At 44.2% G+C, this 27,820-nt stretch overlaps 2 protein-coding genes across 2 annotated transcripts in view; one reads left to right on the top strand and one right to left on the bottom strand.

Annotated features, from left to right (window-relative positions):
• slc2a15a (solute carrier family 2 member 15a) overlaps positions 1–15,704 on the bottom strand; it is a 30,424-nt gene extending 14,720 nt beyond the window's left edge. Inside the window, exons 1-4 of the mRNA XM_086122749.1 lie at positions 15,531–15,704; positions 14,794–14,892; positions 2,415–2,575; positions 1,385–1,509 (exon numbers count right to left, since the gene is read on the bottom strand). Of these exons, the coding sequence (XP_085978875.1) occupies positions 1,385–1,509; positions 2,415–2,575; positions 14,794–14,892; positions 15,531–15,575 (430 nt within the window). The 5' untranslated portion in view covers positions 15,576–15,704. The remainder of the gene's footprint in view (positions 1–1,384; positions 1,510–2,414; positions 2,576–14,793; positions 14,893–15,530) is intronic.
• Positions 15,705–25,589: 9,885 nt separating this feature from the next.
• Positions 25,590–27,577, top strand: LOC147199546 (galactose-specific lectin nattectin-like). Its single transcript, XM_086121999.1, has 7 exons — positions 25,590–25,641; positions 25,819–25,878; positions 26,047–26,068; positions 26,517–26,602; positions 26,741–26,875; positions 26,949–27,060; positions 27,318–27,577. The coding sequence occupies exons 2-7, from the start codon at positions 25,819–25,821 to the stop codon at positions 27,389–27,391; spliced, it is 489 nt and encodes a 162-aa protein (XP_085978125.1). The 5' UTR covers positions 25,590–25,641; the 3' UTR covers positions 27,392–27,577.
• The last annotated feature ends 243 nt before the right edge of the window (positions 27,578–27,820 follow it).

Consider the following 27,820-nt stretch of genomic DNA (forward strand, 5'->3'; position numbering starts at 1 on the left):
ATCTGATGGCAAGTGGTAGGTTAGGATGTTTGCTTTAATCGTGATAATTCTCTTTCAGCTAACAATGGAGGCAAGGGACACGAGTGGAGATCTGCCGCAGGCGGGAGTCCAAATTCTGTCACGTTTCTATTTTGGCCTGGCCAGCAGGTGGCAGCCTGAGCGGACTCTCTGATTGCACACCTGCTGCCAATCTATCTATCAAGGGACTCTGTATTGAAGGACCCATATTCAGTCAGCTGGTTGTCAGAGTATTGTTTATGCCTTGCTGCTTCCTTGCTCATAGACCTCTGTGCTATAGACCTTGTTGTTTTCGCTTTTGAACTCTCTGTACCATTGGTTTTGTGATTCGGCTTTTGCTTGCATGTATTTTGATACATTGTTTTTCGTTTGTATGCTCGGTTCTTGTCCCCCCCCCCCCACCCCCACCTTGCCTTTTGTGCAAGCGCTTTTTGTTATTCGTTTTTGTGCTCTCTGGTCCTTGTTTTGACCAGCGCTTTATGTTACTACATTGGTTCCCACCAGTCGTGAGCCAATGGGAAGAGGGAAGGGCCCATGTTGCCTTTTTGGGTTGTGACTGACGCCAGCCCCCTTGGGTGCAGACCCAGGGAACCAGGCACTTGCCATCAAGCTCAACCTCAAGGCTCCGGTGACCTACAGGTATGTCCAAGTGAGACTTCGTCTGGTCTGTCACCTAGGATCTGTTGCCGTGGGAGACCCTGCCAGTGACTTAAAGCACGAGACAACTTGGATCCTTGGACACGTGTCTAAATTTTTTCGTTTGAGGGCCGCTTTGAAATTGATTGACTTTAATTTGTTAAACACACTGAAATCAATGAAGCAAGGAATTATATATATAGTTAATATTTTCGATAGTTATTTTGAGAAAAAAAATGCTCCGTAACAGCTTTCTGATCAAGGTGTTAAGGCAAATACGGTTGTTTAGGAATTTCAAGATTTTTGAGTGGTGTGTTCATAAATTGAACCTTGACAAAGCAGAAAGAGGAAGAAACAATTGTTGCATCTAGAATAGTTATCTTTATTCACCACAGTGTTTTGAAATTGTATTTATTTTAGTCGTAAATAAATGTAAATATCGAGAAAAGGTCTACATTATACAATATACACCAATTGATTGATAGTAGCGGCACCTATTTTTTCACCCAGCCTTGCGAGCCATGCCAAATGTCATAATGTATGACGTGGACAATTGGAAAGTGAGCCGCAAATGGCGGCTGGGCCTTAAATTGAACACACCTGTTCTAGGATCATTGAGACACTCAAACCCCTCCATCACAATCAGGTAATGTCTCAACGGGGTGGGATATGCTGTGCAGCATAATCATATCGTGCTTTTGTGTTGTGTGTTATGTGAAGAGAAGGTTACCTGAGTGAATCCCGGTGATGAAACGACCGAGTATGACCATTTCAGGTGAACCACAGATTCGGCTAAAGCCCATTAGTGAACCAGCAATAAACACCAGAACTGTTGTTTTTACCACTGTGCCTTTCCTGAAATTACACCACAAATATGCAATACAATAAGCAGTATGTGGAAAGTTTACTGTAATTCGAAGCATGCAACATTCAGAACCGACAATACAGTCGTCTTCCACAAAATGTTTTATAATATTGATGAGATTTTGATTTGTTGTCTTGAGAATATATTTCATCCATCCAAATTTACAATGCCAATAGATGAATGACAAATACTAGTAAAAATAATTATGTAAAGTAATGCTGCTACTTAAAACTGACTAACACAATTTAATAAATGCGTCCAAATAGTTTAAGAATATCCACTCACACTTGATGTGAAACTTGTGGTCAACCTACAGTATGTGGATCATGCATGTTGGGAAGGGAAGTTTAGTTAATGTACTGTCACATGTGGCTAGCTGGCATCCGTTACACTCTCCTCCGAAACTTCACTCTGAATCCAGGTCACGATAACGGTTGTAAATGTTGGTCATCTAGTCCTGTCTCTATCCAGCAATTGTACATCCTCATTGCTTGAAAATTGACCAAACTAGCTTTGTAGACTAACAGCTTAGACTCCCAACCCATCAGCGAGTGCAGCAAGTAAATCAACCCACCACTCAAAATATTTTTTTCTACATTCTGTTAGGCATGGTGTTAATGAACATTGATAGTGCAAATTTCAGTGGCTTCTGATTCCCTGAAAAAAGGTTTAATCCGATTAAGTATCAAACTAATGACATACCCGTATGCTACCGTATTGGACAATCGCTGAAGCAGAGCACGAGCTGGCATCAGTTTCATAGGCATACATTCATCACGCTTTGGGTAAATACTGGATAGTCTATAACTCTTTACTGAATGATCTATAACTTTGTTATTTGACGATAATGACTAATTATGTCTTTACAAAAAACAGATGTTAAAAAAAGTCTTACCTGCCAAAGCGGGTGACCAGCACACCCACTATCAAAGAACCCAGTAGACCACCAATTGCGAATACAGACACGGTGAGTGAATACATCAGTGTCAACGTCTCCCCATTGAGACCAGTTCCATTGCGGCTTAACGCTGTTTTGTTGTAGAAGTCCTTGATATACTAAGGGAAGAAGGATGTTAGATTAGCTCAAGATACTGGCAAAATGTATGTAATCAAGGTATGATATTTTGAGAAACTATATAAGATGAGGTCCAGTGGTTAGCGCGTCGACCTCACAGTGCAGAGGTCGTGGGTTCGTGGGAACCGGCGTACCCAGAGAAACCCCAGGCACGGGGAGAAAATGCAAACTCCACACAGGAAGGCCGGAGCTGGAATCGAACCCTGCACCTCTTGACTGTGAGGGTGGGCCACTAACCAGTACAGAGTAACCTTGGTTCACAAATTTAATCTATTACGTGACTTTTGGTCAATTGAACTTTGGTAAATTCAGTGGCGTTCCGTCAGGGCCAGCAAGGCCTTCTCTGCTGGCCTAAACATTCTCAGAAAAGTAAATGTAATAAATGTAATTTTCTGAGAATAACATAAATTTAATTTATTTTATTTTCATAAATATGTAAACAAAATTATTCTCTGTATTCTTTACGTCATATTATTTCCACTTAGTCGAGTGGCTTTCAATGTTATTTTAAATAACATTGAAAGCGACTCGATAAATAACTTATTTTTTATGGTAGAGTTTTTAACCAATCATATTTCAGCGAGCTTGTGTTGCCACGTAAATTAAACTTGCTCGGGGCCTTCAGATTAAACAGAGCAGGCCCCTGTGTGCTGTAAGTGGACAGGCACAGTCAGCTTGCAATAGCCAATCAGATCACGAGTCTGCGGACCAGGGCCAGCTAGAAGGCCTTACGTCGAGACTGGACGTGCGCGTTCGGTGATTAGATTAGCGCCTGCTAGAGCTATCACTGCATTTTAACCCAAAGTGGCCGAAGGAGAAGACGTTGATCTGGTTGCAGAACTACTTTCCACACAATTTTCAAGACGGACCTTCCACGAAAAGATGGCTATTGTGCTAAGAGGTCGCCCAACTCCTGCCCTAGCTAGCCTGTCCCAGCAAGGAAAAGGGTTTGTCCGTCATTTTCAGATGAGCAATTATGAACGGTACCCGTGGCTCACAGCCTCTGAGAAACGCTGCAAATTGTACTGCTGGGAATTCCTATTGCTTGCAACTGACCGATTTGGTGTTTGGAGCCACACTGGATTTACCAATTTAAGTTGTTTTACCAAGGCAGCAAGGAAACATCAGAGCACGGCTGGGCACTTACAAGCTACGGTGTGTTTAAAAACGTTTGGGGACACTCGCGTAGATCTGCAGCTCAGTGAACAGGCACTACATTGATGAGTAAATGAATTTTATTTTACATTTCTTCTTGTCATTTTATTTTGTTAGTATTAAATTAATGGTCACGAAATAAAATGACAAAGATACAAAAATGTATCAAATAAATCTGCTAACCTGCAATTTATAATGGCGCATTGTAGTCACCTTCGTGCACTAAAGTTCGTTCAATCTTAGCTGCTCAACATTTTCAGTTATTTGCTGTTGTATAGTCTTCTCTAAATGCTTTTTATTTTTGGCAATATCTGTAAATTTAGTTTCCTGCTCTTAATTGTGAATGCATACTTGATGGTTTTAAATGCTCCTGAAATTAAGTGCTGCTTGACGAGCCTATATTGTGTTAATGTATGTGACATCACTGCAGGCCTAAGGTTGAAATGCACGGCCCGCCACTGGGTAAATTGAACCATTGAAACGAATTCAAGTTGAACAACTTTATGCAATGGGGAGTTTGAAGTAGTCATAAAAACTCACCTTTTTATCATTTGCTTAAACTGTCATTATGATCTGATAATTGTAGATATTGACAAAGACAATTTGTGAAAAACAAATCTGCCATCTCCGGCCCCTCAATATTGCACAGTCCCCTTTGAACAACCGTTGTGGTGGCTGACTTGACGCTAATGGCTACATGACACGAATGGCAGTTGGTAAGATGGTTATCTCTGTGTTGCTGTGTGCAACTTCGACAGTCCGTCAAAATATGTCATAACATGAAAGCAGAGTGAGGTGCAAAAAAAAGAATGGACACAGAGAACCATGCTAAATTAGCTAACTGATCACAAAGTCCCATATTGCAAGTCCAGGGTGGACGATAAATTTTTCGAACAGGCCATTGTAAATGTATTTTATCAAACAGTAAATTGTATTTTTTTTTAAACTCGCTGCCATTGTATAGCCATGTTATTTTGTTGTAATTAGGAACTAAACAAGAAATAAGTGAGTTCAGTTGTATTAAAATGACATACCGAGACATATTAATGATCAACCTGACCCAGATGTGCCTTAAGTTTCATCGATGAGGTTGGTCGGTTGGGGAAAAAAAAAGGAGCACCAAGCAACAACCACTGGCGCTCATTTGAGAACCACGCCAAAACGGTGTACCCCTGATTATGACCCTCCCACACGCACACATAAACAAACACCCACACTTTTCTCATTTAGGTTAGAAATTCTGTATTCCCTGGCCAGTTTGATGTATGTCACTTTGAATGTTAGCCCGGGGATCGGCAACCTACGGCACAAGAGCCGCCTGCGGCTCTTTAGCGTCCCCCAGTGGCTCCCTGGAGTTTTTTCAAAAGAATTTAAAATGGAAAAAGATGGGGGAGGGAAATATAATTTTTTGTTTTAATATGGTTTGTGTAAGAGGACAAACATGACACAAACATTAACATTTTCTGATTCTGTAAAAATGTATCGAATAAATATTAAATTTCATGATTTCTTCAATGAGGATTTGCGTCATAGCCTGCAACACACATTTCTATTAGCAGGGCGAGATGTCAGTTAGGGGGCTGCCGAGAGCACTTGCAAAGATGGGGAATCTGGGCAGCCGTGAGAAGCATTTTTAAACGGAACATGTGACCTACGATAGTTAGCACGCTGCGAAAGTGCATCCTGTGCCTCGTTCATCTCAGTGGTCATTATGGCTGTTGCTCATGACGGCATGCATGTGTAAGTGTGTGCGAATGCACGCATGTGCGGTAAGGGGTCGATCGCGGGAGGTTGGTGGTTCGAAAAGTAGATCTTCCGTCAAAAATTTTGGTCACCCCTGCTCTACAGAATGAACTGCAGGGGAAAAAAACTTTTAAAAATGAATGTTCATTGTGTATTTGTAGCCAACTTAGTCATGTTGATAGTAGGCTACTGTAGCTCATATAGATAGATAGATACATACAGCATGTGTTGCCTTCATTGTAAGGCTTTTAATTTTTTGCGGCTCCAGACATTTTTTTTTTTTTTGGTCCAATATGGCTCTTTCAACATTTTGGGTTGCCGACCCCTGCACTAACTAAGATTGCCACAAACGATTATTTTTCTCATTGACTAGTCACCAATAGGAGTTGTAATTAGGCGGCTAATCGGATCATGTAAATCGCAGCATATCGTCCCAGCAAGCAGCTGCTCTGATATAACTGTCAGCATGATCTTACAGCCCGAATTTCTTAAGTTATGTTCAATTTAGCACACATTTATAAATGATGGTGAAACTTCAATTGATGACGATACTGTGCCATTAACGTGTACAAGACATTACGAATCAGTGATTTCTGTTGCGCACGCGTGCCTGTGTACCAGTTATGTGCACCACTATGTGTGTGTATATATATATATATATCCCGCTTGGGGCAAAAAAAAAAAAAAGAGCACATAACACCATCCAGTGTGGGTCCTTGGGCAAGATCCTTCACGCTAATGCCTACCTCATACAATGATGAGAGACAATAAAACGAATGACATGCCGGCTCAGACGTCGCCCGGCCAAACAAGGTCTGCGTCAGGTGCTGGGGAACCAGAGCACCTTGATGAAAAATGGGCTACTGGAACAAAGCGGAGATGGGCGAGATGCGATAACATGGCTCTGTTGGAATGCTACTACTCAAGCAACCCTAGTCAGAGGGGTTACATGCAGAGAATGTGGGCTAAATGGTTACTTCGAAACCCACAGTCACGGTTGACCACGAAACAACTAGTAGCTCAGTGTTCCAACATCCACAAACGGGAACTACTGTCACAACTTGAGATTGATGAGGTACAACACAGGTTCCATGGTGAAGGGCCCCAGGCTGCCAGATCAGAGGAGGAGGTCATACCAGAGATTGGGAGGCAAGCCCCAATGAATGAAATGCTGAGCGAGGTAGCAGCTGACCTGAAAGCTAAGATCATGGCGAGAATGAAAGCTGGGCAACCTAGAAACCGATTACAACGGCTTTGTGAAGTACCACCTGAAAGTCTCATGGAAAGTGTGAATGCAGCACTGAGGGTGATCCCTACCGTAACGATCACGGAAACAGATGAGCTGATATACGCTTCAGCATCACTGATCCTAGAGATGCTTGGCTATAAGAGCAACCATGGAAGCCATGAGATACGTTACCCACCATGGAAAAGACGGTTGGAGGCTAAGATCAAGGTGGCTCGGAAAGATGTGAGTCAATTGACGGAGGCCCAGAGAGGTGTGATGAAAAGGCCGATACCCAAGAGGTACATCCAGATGACCATACCTGAAGCACTCGAAACTGCCAAACAAAGGCTCCAAGCCCTGTCCAGTCGCCTAAAGCGGTACACGAAAGAGAATGAGGCCAGACGAATAAACAGGCTGTTCGCAACACAACCTGCGAAAGTGTACACTCAGTGGCAGGGTCCCAACAACAGAGCTGACCCACCAAGACTGGAAACTGAAAGGTACTGGAAAGGCATATGGGAGAAGGAGGTTGCACATAACAGCAGTGCACAATGGCTGGTGACCCTGAGAGAGGAGCACAGCAACCTCCCTGAACAGAACCCAGTTACCATAACAGTGGCAGACATACAGGAAAGAGTCTCAGAAATGAAAAACTGGACAGCACCAGGCCCGGACATGGTCCACACCTACAGGCTTAAGAAACTCACAGCACTCCATGAGCGCCTAGCAGCACAAATGAACTAGCTGCTGAGGGATGGGACTCACCCAGGATGGCTAACCGAAGGGCGAACGATCCTGATCATGAAGGATCCCTCAAAGGGTGCAGTCCCATCCAACTATCGGCCAATAACCTGTCTCTCCACAACATGGAAGCTCATGTCAGGCATCATTGCGGCTAAGATAAGTGGACACATGGATCAATACACGAGCGAAGCACAGAAGGGCATTGGTAGAGATACCAGAGGAGCCAAACATCAGCTCCTGGTTGACAGAACAGTCGCACAAGACTGCAGGTCCCGACGTACCAATATGTGCACAGCCTGGATTGATTACAAGAAAGCCGATGACTCGATGCCACATACATGGATCACTGAATGCTTGGAGTTGTATAAGGTGAACAGGACCCTAAGAGCCTTCGTTGCGAACTCGATGAGGATGTGGAAAACCACACTTGCAGCCAATGGCAAGCCACTTACCCAAGTGTCCATCAAATGTGGCATATACCAAGGTGATGCACTCTCCCCACTGCTGTTCTGCATAGGACTGAACCCCCTAAGCCAAGTAATCACCAAGACAGGCTCTGGATACCGCCTCAGAAATGGAGCTACGATCAGTCACCTCCTCTACATGTGGATGACATAAAGCTGTATGCTCAGAGCGAAACGGACATAGACTCCCTGATCCACACAACCAGGATCTACAGCAGCGACATCGGGATGTCATGCGGGCTTGAGAAATGTAGTCGGATGGTGACTAAGAGAGGAAAGGTAGTCCGCACTGAAGGGGTCTCACTCCCTGAAGGAACAATAGCAGACATTGAGGACAGCTACAAGTACCTCGGTATACCACAAGCCAATGGCAACCTCGAACTGGCAACAAGGAAAGCGGCTACGGCCAAATACCTCCAGCGAGTGAGGCAAATCCTAAGAAGCCAGCTCAATGGCAAGAATAAGACCAGGGCAATAAACAGCTATGCCCTGCCAGTGATCAGATACCCTGCAGGAATAATAAGGTGGCCAAAGGAAGAGATTCAGACCACGGACGTTAAGACCCGAAAGCTCCTAACCACGCATGGAGGGTTCCATCCCAAATCCAGCACCCTGAGACTGTACGCAAGCCGAAAGGAAGGAGGCCGGGGACTAGTGAGTGTGAGAGCCACTGTCCAGGATGAAACATCCAGGCTCCATGAATACATCAAGGAGAAGGCTCCAACGGATGACGTACTCAGAGAATGTCTCAGACAATGGGGAACAGAGTATGAGATGCTGGAAGCGGGACCATCATGGGAGCACAAGCCCCTACACGGGATGTACCACCGGACCATAACTGAAGTGGCTGATCTCAAGAAGTCCTATCAGTGGCTAGAGAGGGCTGGCCTGACGGACAGCACAGAGGCACTCATCCTGGCTGCTCAGGAGCAGGCCCTGAGCACCAGAGCCATTGAGGCCCAGATATACCACACCAGACAAGACTCAAGGTGTAGGTTGTGCAAAGAGGCACCTGAGACGATCCAACACATAACTGCAGGGTGTAAGATGCTGGCAGGGAAAGCCTAAATGGAACGCCATAACCAGGTGGCTGGCATAGTCTACCGAAACATCTGTGCGGAGTATGGACTGGAAACCCCAAGGTCAAAATGGGAAACACCTCCGAAGGTGGTGGAGAATGACAGAGCGAAGATCCTGTGGGACTTCCAGATCCAGACTGACAAGATGGTAATGGCGAACCAACCAGATATCGTGATCATAGATAAAGGGCAGAGGAAAGCCGTTGTAGTGGATGTAGCTGTCCCAAGTGATGGAAACATCAGAAAGAAGGAACATGAGAAACTTGAAAAATACCAAGGGCTCAGAGAGGAGCTGGAGAGAGCCTGGAAGGTAAAGGTGACAGTCGTGCTGTGGTGGTCGGAGCACTCGAGGCAGTGACCCCCAAACTAGATGAGTGGTTGCAACAGATCCCGGGAACAACATCAGACATCTCAGTCCAGAAATGTGCAGTGCTGGGAACAGCAAGGATACTGCGCAGAACCCTCAAGCTTCCTTGCCTCTGGTAGAGGACCCGAGCTGAATGAGGGACGGACACCACCCGAGGGGTGAGACGAGGATTTTTTATACATATAATTTATAATAAATTCTATATATATATACAGTATATATATATATCAATACAAACTTTTGTCTCTCTTTCTCTCTGTGTATATATATATATATACAGAGAGAGAGAAAGAGCGACAAAAGTTTGTATTGAAAACTATTAAGTTATAAGTAGTTGATACACTGTATTTAATTACTTTAATATTTAATGTAAACATGTCGCTAATGGTGCAGTGGTACACTGTTACAGTGTTACAGCCGCTTGTGCGCCAGTGTGTTCGGCGACGCTCCTGCCATTTCGTTTTTTTTTTACTTTTCGCAATGCTTGTTACCTCCCTAACAGCGTCTCGGTTGGTTTATGATCTCCGATCGTTGTTATTAATTCAACAACACGTCGGAGATTCGGCCGCGTTTTTGCAAGACGGTGGTGAAAAGACGCTACCTCCGTTCTTGGCTAACCTGCCGGCTAATCTCTTCCGCGTTCGCTCGCCCCCTTCACAGAGGCGCCGCCGCCGTCGCCGCCGCCGCGGCAAACGTAGCGGTCAGCTCGTGAAGCTAAAGCGGGATCTGAGACACACTCCGATCGCTCCGGCATGGTGTGCCCTCGACCCCGTCGCCTCGTGCTTGCTAACAGTCGTTGGCTCTCCCATCGCGCCACGTGATTTCTACCCTCCACTCCTTTCTCGGGGAGGAATCCAGCGAAAGCTTTTGAGGGAATTCCCCCGGGCTCGGCGATCGGAAGAGGCAATCCCTCCCGTTGCTACTCCCACAAGCATCGCGTTGTTAAACGCCCGGTCGCTGACGAACAAGACCCATATTCTGAGGGAGTATTTCCTTTCCAATGACTTGGATTTCCTGTGTCTGACGGAGACTTGGGCAGGTACTGGTGAGTACAACGCTTTGCTTGAATTGTTGCCACCTGACTGTGGTTTCCTCGATACCCCGTGGTGGAGGAACGGTGAGCATCTTTAACAACAATTTCAAACGGTGCACATTCACCACATCGGCCACCAGCTTTGAAGCAACCTTTGAAGTCGGTCGTGTTTTCCCGGTGCTCTGTGCTGTCATTTACCGTCCTCCTAAATACAACAAAGACTTTTAAGCGACTTTTCAACCTTTCTTGCGGAAATCAGGCTGAGATATGATCATATCCTCCTAATGGGGGATTTTAATATCCACATGTGCTGTCCGGAAAAAACGCTAGCAAAGGACTTCTTTAGACTTATCGACTCTTTTAATTTCGTGCAGTATGTGACCAGCCCGACACATGAACAAGGTCATATTTTAGACCTTGTCCTTGCTTATGGTCTACCGGTGTCAAATCTGGAAGTCCTTGAAAATGGGATTTCTGATCACATGGCAGTTTTATTTGACATAGTCTTATCGCATGCTGCTGTGAAATCTGCCGCTCCTAGTTTTAAACGCCGAATTTTTAACCCTCGCACTGCTAGTCGTTTCTCTGATGCCTTTAATAACCTTTGCGTACCCTCGTCTAACACAGAGGAACTCACCTCTTGGTTCAACTCATCATGCCGTGCCATCCTGGATTTGGTGGCTCCTTCAAAAACCGTGCTCCCAAAACCTAAACCCGAGCCATGGTTTAACGACATTACCCGCGCAGCTAGGCAGGGGTGTCGCAAAGCCGAACGCAAGTGGAAAAATGACAAATTGCATGTCTCTTATCAAATTTGGAAAGACTGCTGGCGTAACTACCAGCTCACAGTAAAAGAGGCCAAAAGAGAATATCTGTCGGACCTTATTCAAGCTAACCGTCACAACCCACGCGCACTATTTAAAACGATAGATTCTGTACTCAAACCCCCTCTGCCTACTTGTTCGGAATCTTCACCCGAGATGTGCAACAGATTCCTTCAGTTTTTCATTAATAAGGTCTCTACAGCTAGGACTCCGGTCTCAAATACCGCATCTGACCCCTCTGTCCATGTTCCATGTTCAGCTGTGCTACATTCTTTTGAAACTGTGTCCTTGGCGCTTTTGGAGGATTTAGTTCGCCAGACAAAGCCATCTGGCTCCCCTTGCGACTCTCTTCACCCGCACTTCTTTCAGGAGGTTCTCCCGAGTGTTGGCGCATCAGTCTTGGATATCATCAACAGCAGCCTCTCTTCTGGTGTAGTTCCCCAACAGTTTAAACATGCTCTGGTCCAACCCTTGATCAAGAAACCTGGTCTTGATCCAGATGTGCTGTCAAGTTTCAGGCCCATTTCCAAACTGCCTTTCATTTCCAAAATTCTGGAAAAAGTGGTGCACATGCAGTTGAAATTTTTCTTGGATGAACATAACATCTTGGAGGTCTTCCAGTCAGGTTTCAAGACGATGCATAGCACGGAGTCAGCCCTGTTACGCGTTTCTAATGACATCCTCCTGGCAAATGACTCTGGAGACCACGTGTGTCTAGTTTTATTGGACTTAACTGCAGCATTTGATACAGTGGATCACAGTATTCTTCTGTCTCGTTTGCAGCACTTGGTGGGCATTGGCGGCAGTGCTCTTGAGTGGTTTTGGTCCTATTTAGCTGACAGAACCTTTTGTGTCAGCCTTGGCTGCTCTGAGTCACGCACTGCTCCTCTATCATGTGGTGTTCCACAGGGCTCAATTCTGGGGCCTCTGCTGTTCTTGCTGTATCTGCTCCCATTGGGTTCCATCTTAAGGAAACATGGTATTCCCTTCCACTGCTATGCAGATGACTGCCAGATCTGTGTCCCACTGAGCAAGAAAGACGCCTTCTCATTAAGGCCACTCCTATCCTGTCTGGAAGAAATCAAAACCTGGATGGCACAAAATGTCTTGAGATTCAATGAAAAGAAGACAGAGGTGATATTGTTTGGTCCCAGTGGCTCTTGTACATTCCATCCTGTAGACTTGGGCCCCCTGTCTCCTTATCTTAAATCAACAGTCTCAAACTTGGGCCTAAAACTGGACAGTGATTTAAAACTCCATCGGCAAATTGGTGCCGTTGTTAAATCCAGCTTCTTTCACCTTAGACAGCTGGCCAAAATAAAACCTCTCCTCTCACATGAACACTTTGAGACAGTAATTCATGCCTTTGTCACATCCCGGCTCAATTACTGCAATGCCCTTTACTTTGGAGTCAGCCAGTCCTCCATTAAGTGCCTTCAGCTGGTCCAGAATGCCGCTGCTCGCCTCTTGACTGGTACTCATAAGAGGGAGCACATAACTCCTACTCTGGCATCCCTTCACTGGCTCCCCATTCATTTTAGAGTTATTTTCAAGATCCTCTTATTTGTTTTCAAATCTCTGAATAATCTCGCGCCACCTTACCTCTCTGAGCTCATCCGGCCCTACACACCTGCCCGGCGCCTCAGGTCTGTGGACCAGACTTTATTAGAAGTACCAAGAACTAAACTGAGGCTCAGAGGGGATCGAGCCTTTTCTGTTGCTGGTCCCTCTCTCTGGAATGACCTCCCACTGAACATTCGGCAAGCCTCCTCGCTGCCCATCTTCAAAACCCTCCTCAAAACTCACTTGTATTCTTTGGCATTCGACTCAGCATGACTTAGATTTGTTCTTGGTTTTACTGTTTGGTGCTTTCTACCGCCTTTATTACCGATTTGTCTTACTGTTTATTGTGCATGTTAAATTGCTCCATGTACAGCACTTTGTATGCAGCGATGGCTGTTTGAAAGTGCTCTATAAATACTGTTGACTTGACTTGACTTGACTTAATGCAACATGTTATTGCGTCAACTTCATTTTTTTATTATGAAGATACTGTCACGTTACAATTCTTCAAATACACCCTGCTCCTCCCTCTTGCCTGCTTTTTGGGGTCCACCACCACCTCGCAAACGTGACAGATACACTACTTTCACTGTTAGACCCGAATTCCACTCACTACTTTGAGTTGTACCCATCCATTTTTGCTTGTGTTATTTGTTCTGGTTGGGCAGAGTGCCTGTGCCTCAGTCCGATAGCAACTCTTAGCAACTAGCAGTGCATACCCGGAAGAGCGTGGTTGTCTTCATGTTTGATAAGTCAAATGTGATCACATGAGAGCTCTCCCTCGGAGGGCTGGATTCTCGACCGGTGATGGAAGAGTATCTTAATGCTTGTGAGGAGGGGGGGGGGGGGGGGGGGGGTCGTGTGGAGATTATCTGAGCACCCCACACACAATAAGAACTATATATATATATATATATATATATATATATACTGTATGTGTGTGTGTGTGCATGCGTGGGGCGGCCCGGTAGTCAAGTGGTTAGCACGTCGACTACACAGTGCAGAGGTACCGGGTTCAATTCCAGCTGCTGCCTTCCTGTGTGGAGTTTGCACATTCTCCCCGTGCTTCTCCGGTTTCCTCCCACATTCCAAAAACATGCATGGCAGGCTGATTGAACACTCCAAATTGTCCCTTGGTGTGTGTGTGTGAGCGCGAATGGTTGTTCGTTTCTGTGTGCCCTGTGATTGGCTGTCCCCCGCTTACTGCCCGAAGACAGCTGGGATAGGCTCCAGCACCCCCTGCGACGCTAGTGAGGATAAAGCCGTTCGGAAAATGAATGAATATATGTGGGAGTTTGTCAAAGACATAAAAATCTCTTTGAACATTTGACAAATCCTAATACGCATACCTTGCGTAAGAGTACTCTTACTTGACTCAACTCATGTCTCACTGAGCCAAGAAAAATTATCTCTGGATAAAATGTCGTGATTGTGAACCTCTCAGTTATTAATTTCTATTGCTAATGGTCAATAGGTTGCATTGGGCTGATTCGTGTGAATTTTCCCCATTTGTGTTTGTGACTAACTGGCTCTACCAATGTTTGTGCTATAGCTCAGATTGAATTTACCTATTCTCTCAATTTCACAACTGTTTGCTTTTCAATCATCCACAGACAACTCTCTGGTTTTCATGATGGTTATAGTTCCAACTAGTATGAATACGGTCTCCATGAGCAGGAAAAAAAATGAAGAAAAACAAAAAGGTAATAAAATCAAGTATAGATATTTAGCACTATTCGTTGTTTAACAAATTAATTTACAGTAATGAGAAAAGCCTGCAGAAAAACCATGTTCCAATACTTTTTTTTCACATGAAAAAAGGGGGTTTCAAATAAAAGGTACCATCTTCGAAATTGTGTTTGACGTGCAACTGATTATAAATTTGCAATGTTGGCCTCCTGTTTCTATTAGTCTTTTGATTCCAATCCTAAATGTAGTGTCCAGCAAAAATAAAGTTTTGGGACTGAAATACTTTCAGACAGGAGTGTAGCTTGCTTACCACAGCTGGAGAGTTGACCACAGCTAAATTGTATCCATAGAGCATGGAACTCCCAAAGGAAGTCAGAAAAGCCACAGCCAACAGTGAGCCTGTAAGATGCTTTTTAAACAGGAAAGAAAATTGCACAAAACAGTCAAAGTTTACATTTCGTCATATCACTTATATGCAGCACAGAAACAGATTTCCCATTCATCACTATATTCCTCTCTTGATAGCCCTTGAGCAGGTGCTTCACATATTGGCTGACTTCTGTTCAAACACTGTCGTTATTATTTTGGAGTGAAACGGTATTTTGTTCTGAAAATGTCTTGGCATTGTTCACATTCCTGAAGGCTACAGAAGAAGGTCAACCAAAGAAGGTCATAGTTTTTAGCACTTATCGGCATCGCAGGAACATTACCTATTGTTTAAAACCATTAACTGTGTTTAAAGTGAAATAAGCAATGATGGGGGGGGGGGGGGGGTATCACACACTTCCAATACCTTCTTTAATACACCGTATTAATATGTACAAAATATCACGCACAAATTTTCAACTGCCACTAAATTGACAAAAATGGCCAATGTACATTGCTAGAAAGTCCTGTTAGGCACATAGAATAACCATTTTGGCCTAATAATAAGTCAAACACATGCCACATAATACACATGGAATCAAAAGCCACCTGTCAGTTAGCTATTTTGTTATTTAAATCTCTACTTTGGGCTTGATCTGGAACTATTTGAAGTTTACTTACCGGGTTTATTTTGCCAGTTGGTGGGATTAAAACCTCCTCTGCCATTTAAAATACTTGTTATAAAGTTCCACAAAGTGAAGAACAGTTTCATTCTACGCTACCAATGACGGCACAGCAGAAGAAGTCATGTTGGAATTAACCGCAAAGCTACTGGGCCCATTCATAAGATGGAAGCTAGGTCTCTCTTCCACTGAGCCAATGCGCAGGCTCCCAAAAACAAGCACGCATACTGTCATCACATGATAGACTGCAGCGTGACAGCAAGAGGAAGACCTGTGGGAAGCAATTACGTCTAAGTGAATTTAAACAAGGAGAGAAGAAAAATCCAGAGGAAGGGGTCAAAAAGAGAGAAGAAAGAATGGTACAGTGGATGACAGCATATTAAAAAAAGAGAAAGAAAAGATAAGAGAACGGAACCCATTGGAAACAAATAAAATGGCCAAGGAAAATAGCAGCATTAATGAGGAAGTGTAAGCCTGAGAAGATTAGCTCGGGTATGGCACAATTCTGAACAGCGGGTTAAGCTATGTGTGACACACAAACACAAGGAAAACAAACAAGAGTAAATTAAGATTTGCACCCAAAACTAGCGTTTTTCCCCCCCAAAAGTGAATCCCTCATCAATAAATATTTCTGAAAATTGGGCTGCACAGAGGCTAACCACAGCCAAGTTTTATGCCATTTTATCAATTTTAAGTATTTACATCAAGGGTCTGAAAAACATAAACCGCAAGATTTTCTTCTTGATTTAAACAGATTAAGATACATATTCTAATGATTTCGCTACAAATGACAAGGTATTATGAATAGTGCCATGGAGCTTTGGACTTAATCCAACAGTGTGTGTATGTAATCACAGAGTAGTCATGTGTAAATAATTTTTCAGTTGGAATTTGGAGGGCAGTGTGTTCTTTTCTGAGTGATTATTGAGTTGTAATCACCTGCTTTGAATTACACAGCTCTTTGACTTTACCTCTACCCCTTCAGAATGAAAGAAGTTTTTGTTAAAAAATAAATAAATCATATAATCATATGGTAGGTGCATTTATTTAAAATGAGGATTATTTGGCGGGATTACAATGAGATTAAAAAGAGATGCCACTGGCCTGTTTATTTTATTTCAGCCCTCATATTTTTGCTATTTCTTTCTGTTAATGAAGGTTGAATGCAGTGGTTCTTGACCTGGGTTCGATCGAACACGAGGGGTTCCGTGAATCGGTCTCAGGGGTTCGACGGAGCCTCTGCAATGGAGGTTAGCACACCCGACTCAACATGTCAATTAGTTATGACACGCCCGCTCGGCCATCACTGGCTGCAGATGATCACATTGCATTGCTTGTCCAATCAGTGCTGTGGTAAATTTTGTTTGCTTATTAGTCAATGTGTGACTGTCGTGATAGTATGTCTTACAATTAAAATAAATCCTCGTCTCACCCCTCGGGTGGTGTCCTTCCCTCATTCAGCTCAGGTCCTCTACCATAGGCCAGGAAGCTTGAGGGTTCTGCGCAGTATCCTTGCTGTTCCCAGCACTGCACATTTCTGGCGTGAGATGTCCGATGTTGTTCCCGGGATCTGTTGCAACCACTCATCTAGTTTGGCTGTCACTGCCCCGAGTGCTCCGACCACCACAGGCACGACTGTCACCTTTACCTTCCAGGCTCTCTCCAGCTCCTCTCTGAGCCCTTGGTATTTCTCGAGTTTCTCGTCTTCCTTCTTTCTGATGTTTCCATCACTTGGGACCGCTACATCCACTACAACGGCTTTCCTCTGCCCTTTATCTATGATCACGATATCTGGTTGGTTCTCCATTACCATCTTGTCAGTCTGGATCTGGAAGTCCCACAAGATCTTCGCTCTGTCATTCTCCACCACCTTCGGAGGTGTTACCCATTTTGACCTTGAGGTTTCCAGTCCATACTCCACACAGATGTTTCGGTAGACTATGCCAGCCACCTGGTTATGGCGTTCCATGTAGGTTTTCCCTGCCAGCATCTTACACCCTGCAGTTACGTCTCAGGTACCTCTTTGCACAACCTACACCTTGGGTCTTGTCTGGTGTGGTATATTTGGGCCTCAATGGCTCTGGTGCTCAGGGCCTGCTCCTGAGCAGCCAGGATGAGTGCCTCTGTGCTGTCCTTCAGGCCAGCCCTCTCTAGCCACTGATAGGACTTCTTGAGATCAGCCACTTCAGTTATGGTCCGGTGGTACATCCCGTGTAGGGGCTTGTCCTCCCATAATGGTCCCTCTTCCAGCGCCTCATCCTCTGTTCCCCATTGTCTGAGACATTCTCCGAGTACGTCATCCGTTGGAGCCTTCTCCTTGATGTATTCATGGAGCTTGGATGTTTCATCCTGGACAGTGGCTCTCACACTCACTAGTCCCCGGCCTCCTTCCTTTCGGCTTGCATACAGTCTCAGGGTGCTGGATTTGGGATGGAACCCTCCATGCATGGTTAGGAGCTTTCGGGTCTTAACGTCCGTGGTCTGAATCTTTTCCTTTGGCCACCTTATTATTCCTGCAGGGTATCTGATCACTGGCACTGTTTATTGCCCGGGTCTTATTCTTGCCATTGAGCTGGCTTCTTAGGACTTGCCTCACTCGCTGGAGGTATTTGGCCGTAGCCGCTTTCCTTGTTGCCAGTTCGAGGTTGCCATTGGTATACCGAGGTACTTGTAGCTGTCCTCAATGTCTGCTATTGTTCCTTCAGGGAGTGAGACTCCTTCAGTGCGGACTACCTTTCCTCTCTTAGTCACCATCCGACTACATTTCTCAAGCCCGAATGACATCCCGATGTGTGGATCAGGGAGTCTATGTCCCTTTCGCTCTTAGCATACAGCTTTATGTCATCCATGTAGAGGAGGTGACTGATCGTAGCTCCATTTCTGAGGCGGTATCCATAGCCTGTCTTGGTGATTACTTGGCTTAGGGGGTTCAGTCCTTTGCAGAACAGCAGTGGGGAGAGTGCATCACCTTGGTATATGCCACATTTGATGGACACTTGGGTAAGTGGCTTGCCATTGGCTTCAAGTGTGGTTTTCCACATCCTCATCGAGTTCGCAACGAAGGCTCTTGGGGTCCTGTTCACCTTATACAACTCCAAGCATTCAGTGATCCATGTATGTGGCATCGAGTCATAGGCTTTCTTGTAATCAATCCAGGCTGTGCACAGGTTGGTACGTCGGGACCTGCAGTCTTGTGCGACTGTTCTGTCAACCAGGAGCTAATGTTTGGCTCCTCTGGTATCTCTACCCTTCTGTGCTTCGCTCATGTGTCCACTTATCTTAGCCGCAATGACGCCTGACATGAGCTTCCATGTTGTGGAGAGACAGGTTATTGGCCGATAGTTGGATGGGACTCCTTCATGATCAGGATCGTTCGCCCTTCGGTTAGCCATCCTGGGTGAGTCCCATCCCTCAGCAGCTGGTTCATTTGTGCTGCTAGGCGCTCATGGAGTGCTGTGAATTTCTTTAGCCAGTAGGTGTGGACCATGTCCGGGCCTGGTGCTGTCCAGTTCTTCATATCTGAGACTCTTTCCTGTATGTCTGCCACTGTTATGGTAACTGGTTCTGTTCAGGGAGGTTGCTGTGCTCCTCTCTCAGGGTCACCAGCCATTGTGAACTGCTGTTATGCTGTTCTCCCATATGCCTTTCCAGTACCTTTCAGTTTCCAGTCTTGGTGGGTCAGCTCTGTTGTTCGGACCCTGCAACTGAGCGTACACTTTCGCAGGTTGTGTTGCGAACAGCCTGTTTATTCGTCTGGCCTCATTCTCTTTCGTGTACCGCTTTAGGCGGCTGGACAAGGCTTGGAGCCTTTGTTTGGCAGTTTCGAGTGCTTCAGGTATGGTCATCTGGATTTACCTCTCGGGTATCGGCCTTTTCATCACACTTCTCTGGGCCTCCGTCAATTAACTCACATCTTTCCGAGCCGCCTTGATCTTAGCCTCCAACCGTCTTTTCCATGGTGGGTAACTTCCATGGTTGCTCTAGGATCACTGATGCCGAAGCGAATATCAGTTCATTGGTTTCCGTGATCGTTACGGTAAGGATTGCCCTCAGTGCTGCATTCACACTTTCCATGAGACTTTCAGGTGGTACTTCACATAGCCGTTGTAATCGGTTTCTAGGTTGCCCAGCTTTCATTCTCGCCATGATCTTAGCTTTCAGGTCAGTTGCTGCCTCGCTCAACATTTCATTCATTGGGGCTGGCCTCCCAATCTCATCATCTGCATTCATTGGGGCTTATGACCTCCTCCTCTGATCTGGCAGCATGGGGCCTTTCACCATGGAGCCTGCATTGTACCTCATCAATCTCAAGTTGTGACAGCAGTTGCCGTTTGTGGATGTTGGAACACTGAGCTACTAGTTGTTTTGTGGTCAACCGTGACTGTGGGTTTCGAAGTAACATTCTCAGCCCACATTCTCTGCATGTAACCCCTCTGACTAAGGTTGCTTGAGTAGTAGCATTCCAACAGAGCCATGTTATCGCATCTCGCCCATCTCCGCTTTGTTCCCGTAGCCCATTTTTCATCAAGGTGCTCTGGTTCCCCAGCACCTGACTCAGACCTTGTTTGGCCGGCATGTCATTTGTTTTCTTATCTCTCATCATTGTATGAGGTAGGCATTAGCGTGGATGGTGTGACCCACACTGGATGGTGTTATGTGCTCATTTTTGCCCCAAGCGGGATTCGAACCACCGTCTCCCGTACGCCAAACCGATGCCTTACCAACTGAGCTATCCAGCCGCTCATATATATTGTAATGCCCTTCAATGCGGAAAGAAGGATGCACGCAGTCGCTGATGCAATCTGTCGTTTTTGTGTGCAATTGTTTCAAAAACATCACGTTGCAACTGGTGTTGATGGCTCCATTCACTGTCCAACCTTGCTCACTGTTTAGTCTTCGCGCTTATCTCTTCCCAACCACGTACTCGGAAAGGTGGTTGCGTCCCTAAACTTCCACACAGTGCACTTCAGGAAACATCCTTCTCCACAGTTGCCCCTCACACTATCCAACTGCCCTGTGTCAACCGTCGAGACCTTCAAGTTCCTGGGAATCACAGTCTCCCGGGACATGAAGTGGGAAGTCAACACCATCTCCATCTTGAAAAGGGCCCGGCAGAGGATGTACTTCCTGAGGCTGCTGAGGAAGCATGGCCTGCCACAGGAGGTGCTACGACAGTTCTACACGGCAGTCATCGAATCAATCCTGTGTTCTTCCATCACGGTTTGGTTTGGGGCTGCCACAAAAAAGGACAAAATCCGACTTCAACGGACAGTTAGGACGGCGGAAAAAATCATTGGCACCCCCCTACCCACTCTTGAGGACTTGCACACTGCAAGAATCAAGACAAGGGCACGGAAAATCCTCCTGGATCCCCCGCACCCTGCCCACCACCTTTTGCAGCTACTCCCCTCAGGCAGACGCTACAGATCCATGCGCACCAAATCCAGTAGACACTTAAACAGCTTCTTCCCTCTAGCCATTGACTCCTTAATGTTCTTTGATTTCTCCAGTGCCTTCAACACCATCCAGCCCAACTTGCTGGGAGGCAAACTGCAGGACGCCGGAGTGGACCACCATCTCACAGCATGGATCACTGACTACCTCACAAATCGGCCGCAGTACGTGAGGTTGCAGAGCTGTGAGTCGGACAGGCTTCTCTGCAGCACTGGAGCGCCGCAGGGGACTGTTCTGGCTCCATTCCTGTTCATCCTCTACACCTCGGACTTCAGACACGCCACTCCAACCTGCCACCTTCAGAAGTTCTCCGATGACTCTGCGATTGTTGGCCTCATTACAGAGGGGGACGATCGGGAGTACAGGGGAATGACGAAGGACTTTGTGGACTGGTGCCAGCAGAATCTCCTCCAGATCAACCCTAGGAAAACTAAGGAGTTGGTTGTGGATTTCTGCAGGAAACAGTCCTCACCGGCGCCGATGAACATCCAGGGTATGGACATAGAGAGGGTGACCTCCTACAAGTACCTAGGTGTTCTTCTGAACAACAAACTGGACTGGTCTACAAACACGGACAACCTGATTAGGAAAGGACAGAGCCGACTCTTCCTACTCAGGAAACTGAGGTCTTTTGGGGTTCAGGGGTCGCTCCTTAAGACTTTCTATAACTCGGTGGTGGCCTCGGCCATCCATTATGGCATTGTCTGCTGGTCAGGCAGCATCTCAGCCCGGGACAGAAAGAGACTGGAGCGACTGGTCAGGAAGGCCAGTTCTGTCCTGGGTTGCTCCCTTGACACTCTGGAGGAGGTGGGCAACAGAAGGATGCTAACTAAGCTAAAAGCTATGATGGACAGTCCCTCCCACCCTCTCCAGCCCGCCCTGACAGCACTAGGTAGCTCCTTCAGCCAGAGACTGTTACACCCGCGCTGCAAGAAGGAGACATACAGACGCTCGTTCCTACCAACTGCTGTCAGGCTGCTGAATAAAAAATAGCAACAATAATATTTAATAATTGAATGATGTGGAAAACGACTGTAAATAGCACTGCGATTTATCCATTTTGTATTTATATTGCACTTAATTGGACGGTGTTTGTTTGTTTTTTCTTCTTCTTTCTGCCTACATTCTTGCTGCTGGAGGCTGTAAATTTCCCCAGTGTGGGACTAATAAAGGATATCTTATCTTATCTTATCTTAAACAGTCACTGACATAGTCACTCTTCCTGTACTACAAATACTGCTACTGGTCACTCTAAAATGGTTCAATGATTTTGTTGTTTACGATGATACTAATGCAGCGTGTATACCGGAGACAAATTCCTTGTGTGTTCTACATACTTGGCCAATAAATATGATTCTGATTCTGATTCTGATTCTGATTCTGATTCTGCACTAAGCATTCTTGAGTATAAATGTGAGTATATAATGGATGAAAGGATTATAAATGTGAGTACATAATAAAGAATATATCTTTATTAAAAGCAGAAGCGTTCTTCTTTGCAAGCATAATCAATTTATCATGTCAGGCATAAGCTTTCTTCTTTGCGAGCACAATTAACCAATCAATCACTCAATATCAATATATCATTAATAATAACATTAATGATAAGCGAATGTATGATAACTAAAAATAATCAACCTATCAATATGAAATATTCTAATTAATGTTATATATATATATATGTTTGTATACAAATGTAGTCGGATGGTGACTAAGAGAGGAAAGGTAGGGTCTCACTCCCTGAAGGAACAATAGCAGACATTGAGGACAGCTCCAAGTACCTCGGTATACCACAAGCCAATGGCAACCTCGAACTGGCAACAAGGAAAGCGGCTACGGCCAAATACCTCCAGCGAGTGAGGCAAGTCCTAAGAAGCCAGCTCAATGGCAAGAATAAGTCCCGGGCAATAAACAGCTATGCCCTGCCAGTGATCAGATACCCTGCAGGAATAATAAGGTGGCCAAAGGAAGAGATTCAGACCACGGACGTTAAGACCCGAAAGCTCCTAACCATGCATGGAGGGTTAATGTTTTTTATATATATATATATATATATATATATATATATATATATATATATGTTTTGGTCATAGCACAGTACCGCTTTTATTGTCCATAGAGGGCAAAATACAAAGAAAAAAATAAGAACTATATGTATAGTGCTGATGCCACTGAAAATCTCGAGTGGTTGAAAGTAAAATAAATATTGAAGATATCACCTATGTTATATGTTTAGCTTAAAACTTTGTATCATAGACAGGTCGACCTTGACTATTAGGTCTCTGTCCTGAACATCCGCTACTTCAAACAAAGAATGTAGTTTGAAGCTGGGGTCCTATCTCCCCTTGAGTGATTAACAGCCCTCCAGGTGTTTTCTTTTGCGTCTCCCACCTTGGGAAAGTTCCTGAAGGCTGTCAAAGTCCCTAGAGGAGGAACTCTTGTCTCGAGATATGGTCTGTACTTTGTCAGAATGCCAAGATTGAACTACATTGACCTTTCTTTGTTTCTGATTTTTACATAAGGGGAAGGACTGCCCGCCCCTAAATTAATATAATTAACATACTATGCCTATATGTACGTGTGACTGTAGTTGCTCGGGGCTTCCTGATGAAATCTGAGACTCACAGGAGCCCGAATCGATTCGTGTTGTGCCCTGAACGTTCAGTAAAACATCTTGCAAGAACTTCTCCATTTCCAGCCTCTGACTTTTGCACATCAACTCAGCCCGAATCAAACGAACACGCGGAGGACCTGGGGAAGTGGAGAACGGTCAAGGGATCCCGCCGTGTCGACAACAACACACTTCCCCCTGTTTGATCATCCTCCAACAATATTCAGGAATAATACTTTTACAATTTTTGTAAAATTGTATGTTGCGTTACTTAAACTCATTTACATCACAAGTCCATGTCAGACCTCCTTTAAAATTCCAATTCTCCCGAAGAATGAGTCTGCTCATGACATCACAGTTCCAACTCATCGAACACTGGCAGAATTCTCTATCACCTCGTTAACCTCCACCAGGGCTCAGCCAGAACATCACTTCTGCAGATTGGTTCGCAGCTGGTCAAGCGGATCCTGAAAATCTCCGGTTTGAGTTTGCCGATTCGCCTATGTTATGATCATATCAATCAATATTTCCAACAGAGGATGAGCAGGAATTGAAGCGAAGCGCACTGCAGGCTTAGTGCCTCAGTTTACCATTGTCGACTCCGGCAGTCGCTTGTGCACTCGCACAAGAGACGTTGCTCTTTGTCTTATTTCTTGCCAAATAACAATATTTTATCAAACATATCCTGATGTTCAACAATCTATGCAATGTCTGACGAGAGAAGTGACTTAAAAGCGTACAGTGGAGTCTGGTATGTATGGTGCCACAGTCAGCAGGAGGCAGTGTTGCGCTCCATTGGCACAATGCGTCGAAGAAGAAGCCCATCGATAACCATGAGAGTAGTGATTCCCAACCAGTGCCGCGGGAATTTATCAAATTTCACTTAATTGGTGAGAAAATTATTCATAAAAAACAAATGATGCATTTTTGTCCATCTATCGCTGCTCGCAAATTCTAGTGACAGAAAGAACAAATACATAATTGTTTGGTAGATGTCAAAAAGTAGGAAATTGACATATGCATGCTCTTTTTGTGACAATTTTGTTTGGTGTTGTGCTGTGCAATTTTTCGATCTTAAAATATGTGCCTTGTGGTCCACTGGATACAAATAAATAGTGTAGCAATATTTATTTTATTATTTTGTCTTTGTTAGCATATTTGGCATTGGAGAAATCAAGTAAAAAAAGTAAAGAGTATTCAAGTTACATTGCTTTCATATTATGGTACTTGGATAACTAATAACTGTTGCGGGATACATTTATAAGTAACCCTCCCAAAGCTGCCAATCTGGTACTTGTACAAGTAGTGAGATGTTTGCGGCATAAGTCACGTCTCCGTACAGCAACAGCAAAATAATGTTGTAACTCCTTGTGGTGACTTAATTCTTTGACTATAAATTGTCATTCTTACAGGTCGAAATTATTTTTCTTCCCACAAATTTAATTTTACTTCAACTACAAAATAATTTTCCACACCAAGAAGAAATGTATTTTTCACATGTACAAGTTATCAATCATTTCTACAGCTACAAAATTTTCTATATTTTTGAGAAATTTGTTTTTTCATAAAGGTACAAAATTATTTCCGACGCCTACAAATAATTTTTGCTACAGATAGAAATTTCTTACATCTCCTTGGTCAAGTTACATTTGCACCAAATTTACCTCTATGCTCATACCAAAACGATTACGAATGTAGAAATGACTCCCGTGCTAACTTCTCAATCCGGGAATGACTGTTCTCTATTGTTAAGCGTGTATGGTTGTCACTGAGAAACGGTGTTTTGCAAATTGCGATGAATTCTCACGTTTAGTTTGCCTGCATGTTTTATGTGAGGTGTGCGTTGAAGGTGTACCAATTCAATTACAGTAATTAACCAAAACAATTCCCCCCGAGACATGCCTTCATTTTGTGGGTGTATAATGAAGCCAATTATGAAGACTAATTTCAGCATGCGTCATCATAATGAGGTAATGAATGTTGTCAGTCTTATGCTGATTGAAAAGCTGCTCCTTTGCTGTCCTCCAGCTTCACAACAGCAAAGGTAATGCTTCATCACACTTTTCGATCTCAATGTCTTGTACATTTTGATACTTTTATCAGCACAAAATTCTTAAACTGAAGTCTAAATTCAACTGAACAGTAATTATTAAACATTAAATGTGAATACAAATGGACATCCGACATTGTAATGTTTTGGTTTTTTCCCCTCATTCCACAGATGGCATTTGCGCTTCACTTGTTACTGTCGTGTGTCATCAGTGGACTGTTCACTGGAACTGTAAGTAGAACAATCTAAAATTTCAACCACTCAAGAGTTTGAGCAGAAGTGTTCTTAAATTAACTTATTTTAATATGAATGAGTCCAATTCCTACTGTATTTGACTCTACATCAGCTGTTGTGTTTGACACGATAAAAGGTTTATCGTCATTTTATTCTTTCTAACAGTGGGCTTTTGTCTTCAACAGAGGTTAGTGACTGTCTTGCATACTACATGTTTGAATTTATGATTATTCTGAACTGTGAGACTTGGCACTCTTGACTGACAACTAGTCAATCACTGAGCTAACTTTTGGAGACATACAACCATACATGCTTACATTCATCAACATGGACTATTAAGAGACTGTGATTAAGATAAAAAGGTGAGTGAAAAATGAAAGAACATGCAATGGAAGCCGGGGAACACCAAACCAGAGCGGATCCCGGATGCAGGCTGTGCCATGATGTACCTGAGACAATATGGTATGTCACAGCTGTGTATTTACACTTCGGGAGGAAGCCAGAGCGCCCAGAGAAAAACGTGCGACTACAGAAAAGACATCAATCGAAATTCAAATGTGCAAACCTTCTTTCTGTTAGGGACCAACTCCTAATCGAGTCTTTTGGCCACATCTTTGTTGTTGTATATGTTGCAGACAACTATTGCCCTCCAGGCTGGACTCAGTTGGACAACCGCTGTTTAATCTTTCAAAATGAAGAGTTAAATTTTGCTCTTGCCGAGGTATGGTGTTGGTGACGCACCACACGTCAGTGGTCTTTTGCAAATTTTACAAGTGGTCTTTTGCAAAATACAATTCGTGTATTTTGCGCCTATTGCTTTTGTGATTTACATTTTTAACTCCTGTTTTCCTCCCACTAGACTGTATGCAACATGCTTGGTGGAAACCTGGTTTCCATTCACAATGATCTGGAAAATCAAGTCGTCCGACAACTGATTCTGGCAGGGGCTGGATCTTTTCAGCTTTCTTGGATTGGACTATATGACCGGGTCGAGGTACAATCCATGAAATTTTTTGGCTTTATCATAGGGTCAACAGTATTACAAAAAAAGTGACTTTGTCTTTCAGGAAGGAGATTTTTTATGGACTGATGGCTCAGACGTTGATTTTGTTGACTGGGCTCCTGGCAGGCCAAGAACAACGGATACAAATCAAGACTGTACAGAGATCAACTTTCGAGGTATGAATGCAGTTTCACTATCTTTAATTATTCTCAAATGATGAATGAAATACAGGATATCATCTATCCGCGAATCTTTTTATCTTTGCATTTTGAATATGATGAGTAGTTCTGAGTTCTGTTGATATTTGATTTAAATCATCTTCTCATGTGTTGTAAACCTGAATTGCAAAGTCGTCTCATGTTGATAAATATGAAATAATGACAAAGCAAATCCACAACAATCCAGCAACGTGTTCATTTATGGATTCTCACAGGTGAATTCTGGAATGATCGACCGTGTGGTCGTCAACGATCTTTTGTTTGTGCGAAGGACTTGAAGAACTTCTAAGACAATCAGGACCCCCCCCCCCCCCCCCTTCATCATTGTTCCTTTGCAACGTGCTTTTCACTGTTACAAAGAATCTTGGTGGCCAACAATCAGTTGTTAAAAATTGCTCCTTTACAAAGTAGAAAACACTGGTACAACCAACTTGGACAATCAAACCATATCCGATGAATAAATCAATCTCTTTGAGCAGGTGTTTGTGTGTATTTGCTTTTCTCTTCATTCATTTAAAAAAAGTGACATTGTCCAGTCAGTAGCAGCTAGAATTTAAGATGGGCTCTCTAATTTGCATACATTCCTGTTTCACATACATATCCTAGACTCTTTCGTCGAGACTCATTTACTGTCACTTTCATCCACATAAATTGAGGTACAGTCAAACCTCGGTTTTCGAACATCTCGGTTCTCGACCAATTCGGCTTTCGACCAAAA

Source organism: Hippocampus guttulatus, chromosome 10, assembly GCF_054856545.1.
Source record: "Hippocampus guttulatus isolate MCC_2025c chromosome 10, RoL_Hgut_1.0, whole genome shotgun sequence".
NCBI classification, from domain to species: Eukaryota; Metazoa; Chordata; class Actinopteri; order Syngnathiformes; family Syngnathidae; genus Hippocampus; species Hippocampus guttulatus.

Bases quoted from the DNA above. Each gene is read 5' to 3' on its own strand.
- LOC147199546 (XM_086121999.1), top strand. From the start codon at position 25,819: ATGGCATTTGCGCTTCACTTGTTACTGTCGTGTGTCATCAGTGGACTG. The intron at 25,879-26,046 runs GTAAGTAGAACA...TCTTTCTAACAG, and splicing joins GTGGACTGTTCACTGGAACT to TGGGCTTTTGTCTTCAACAG. The intron at 26,603-26,740 runs GTATGGTGTTGG...TCCTCCCACTAG, and splicing joins TAAATTTTGCTCTTGCCGAG to ACTGTATGCAACATGCTTGG.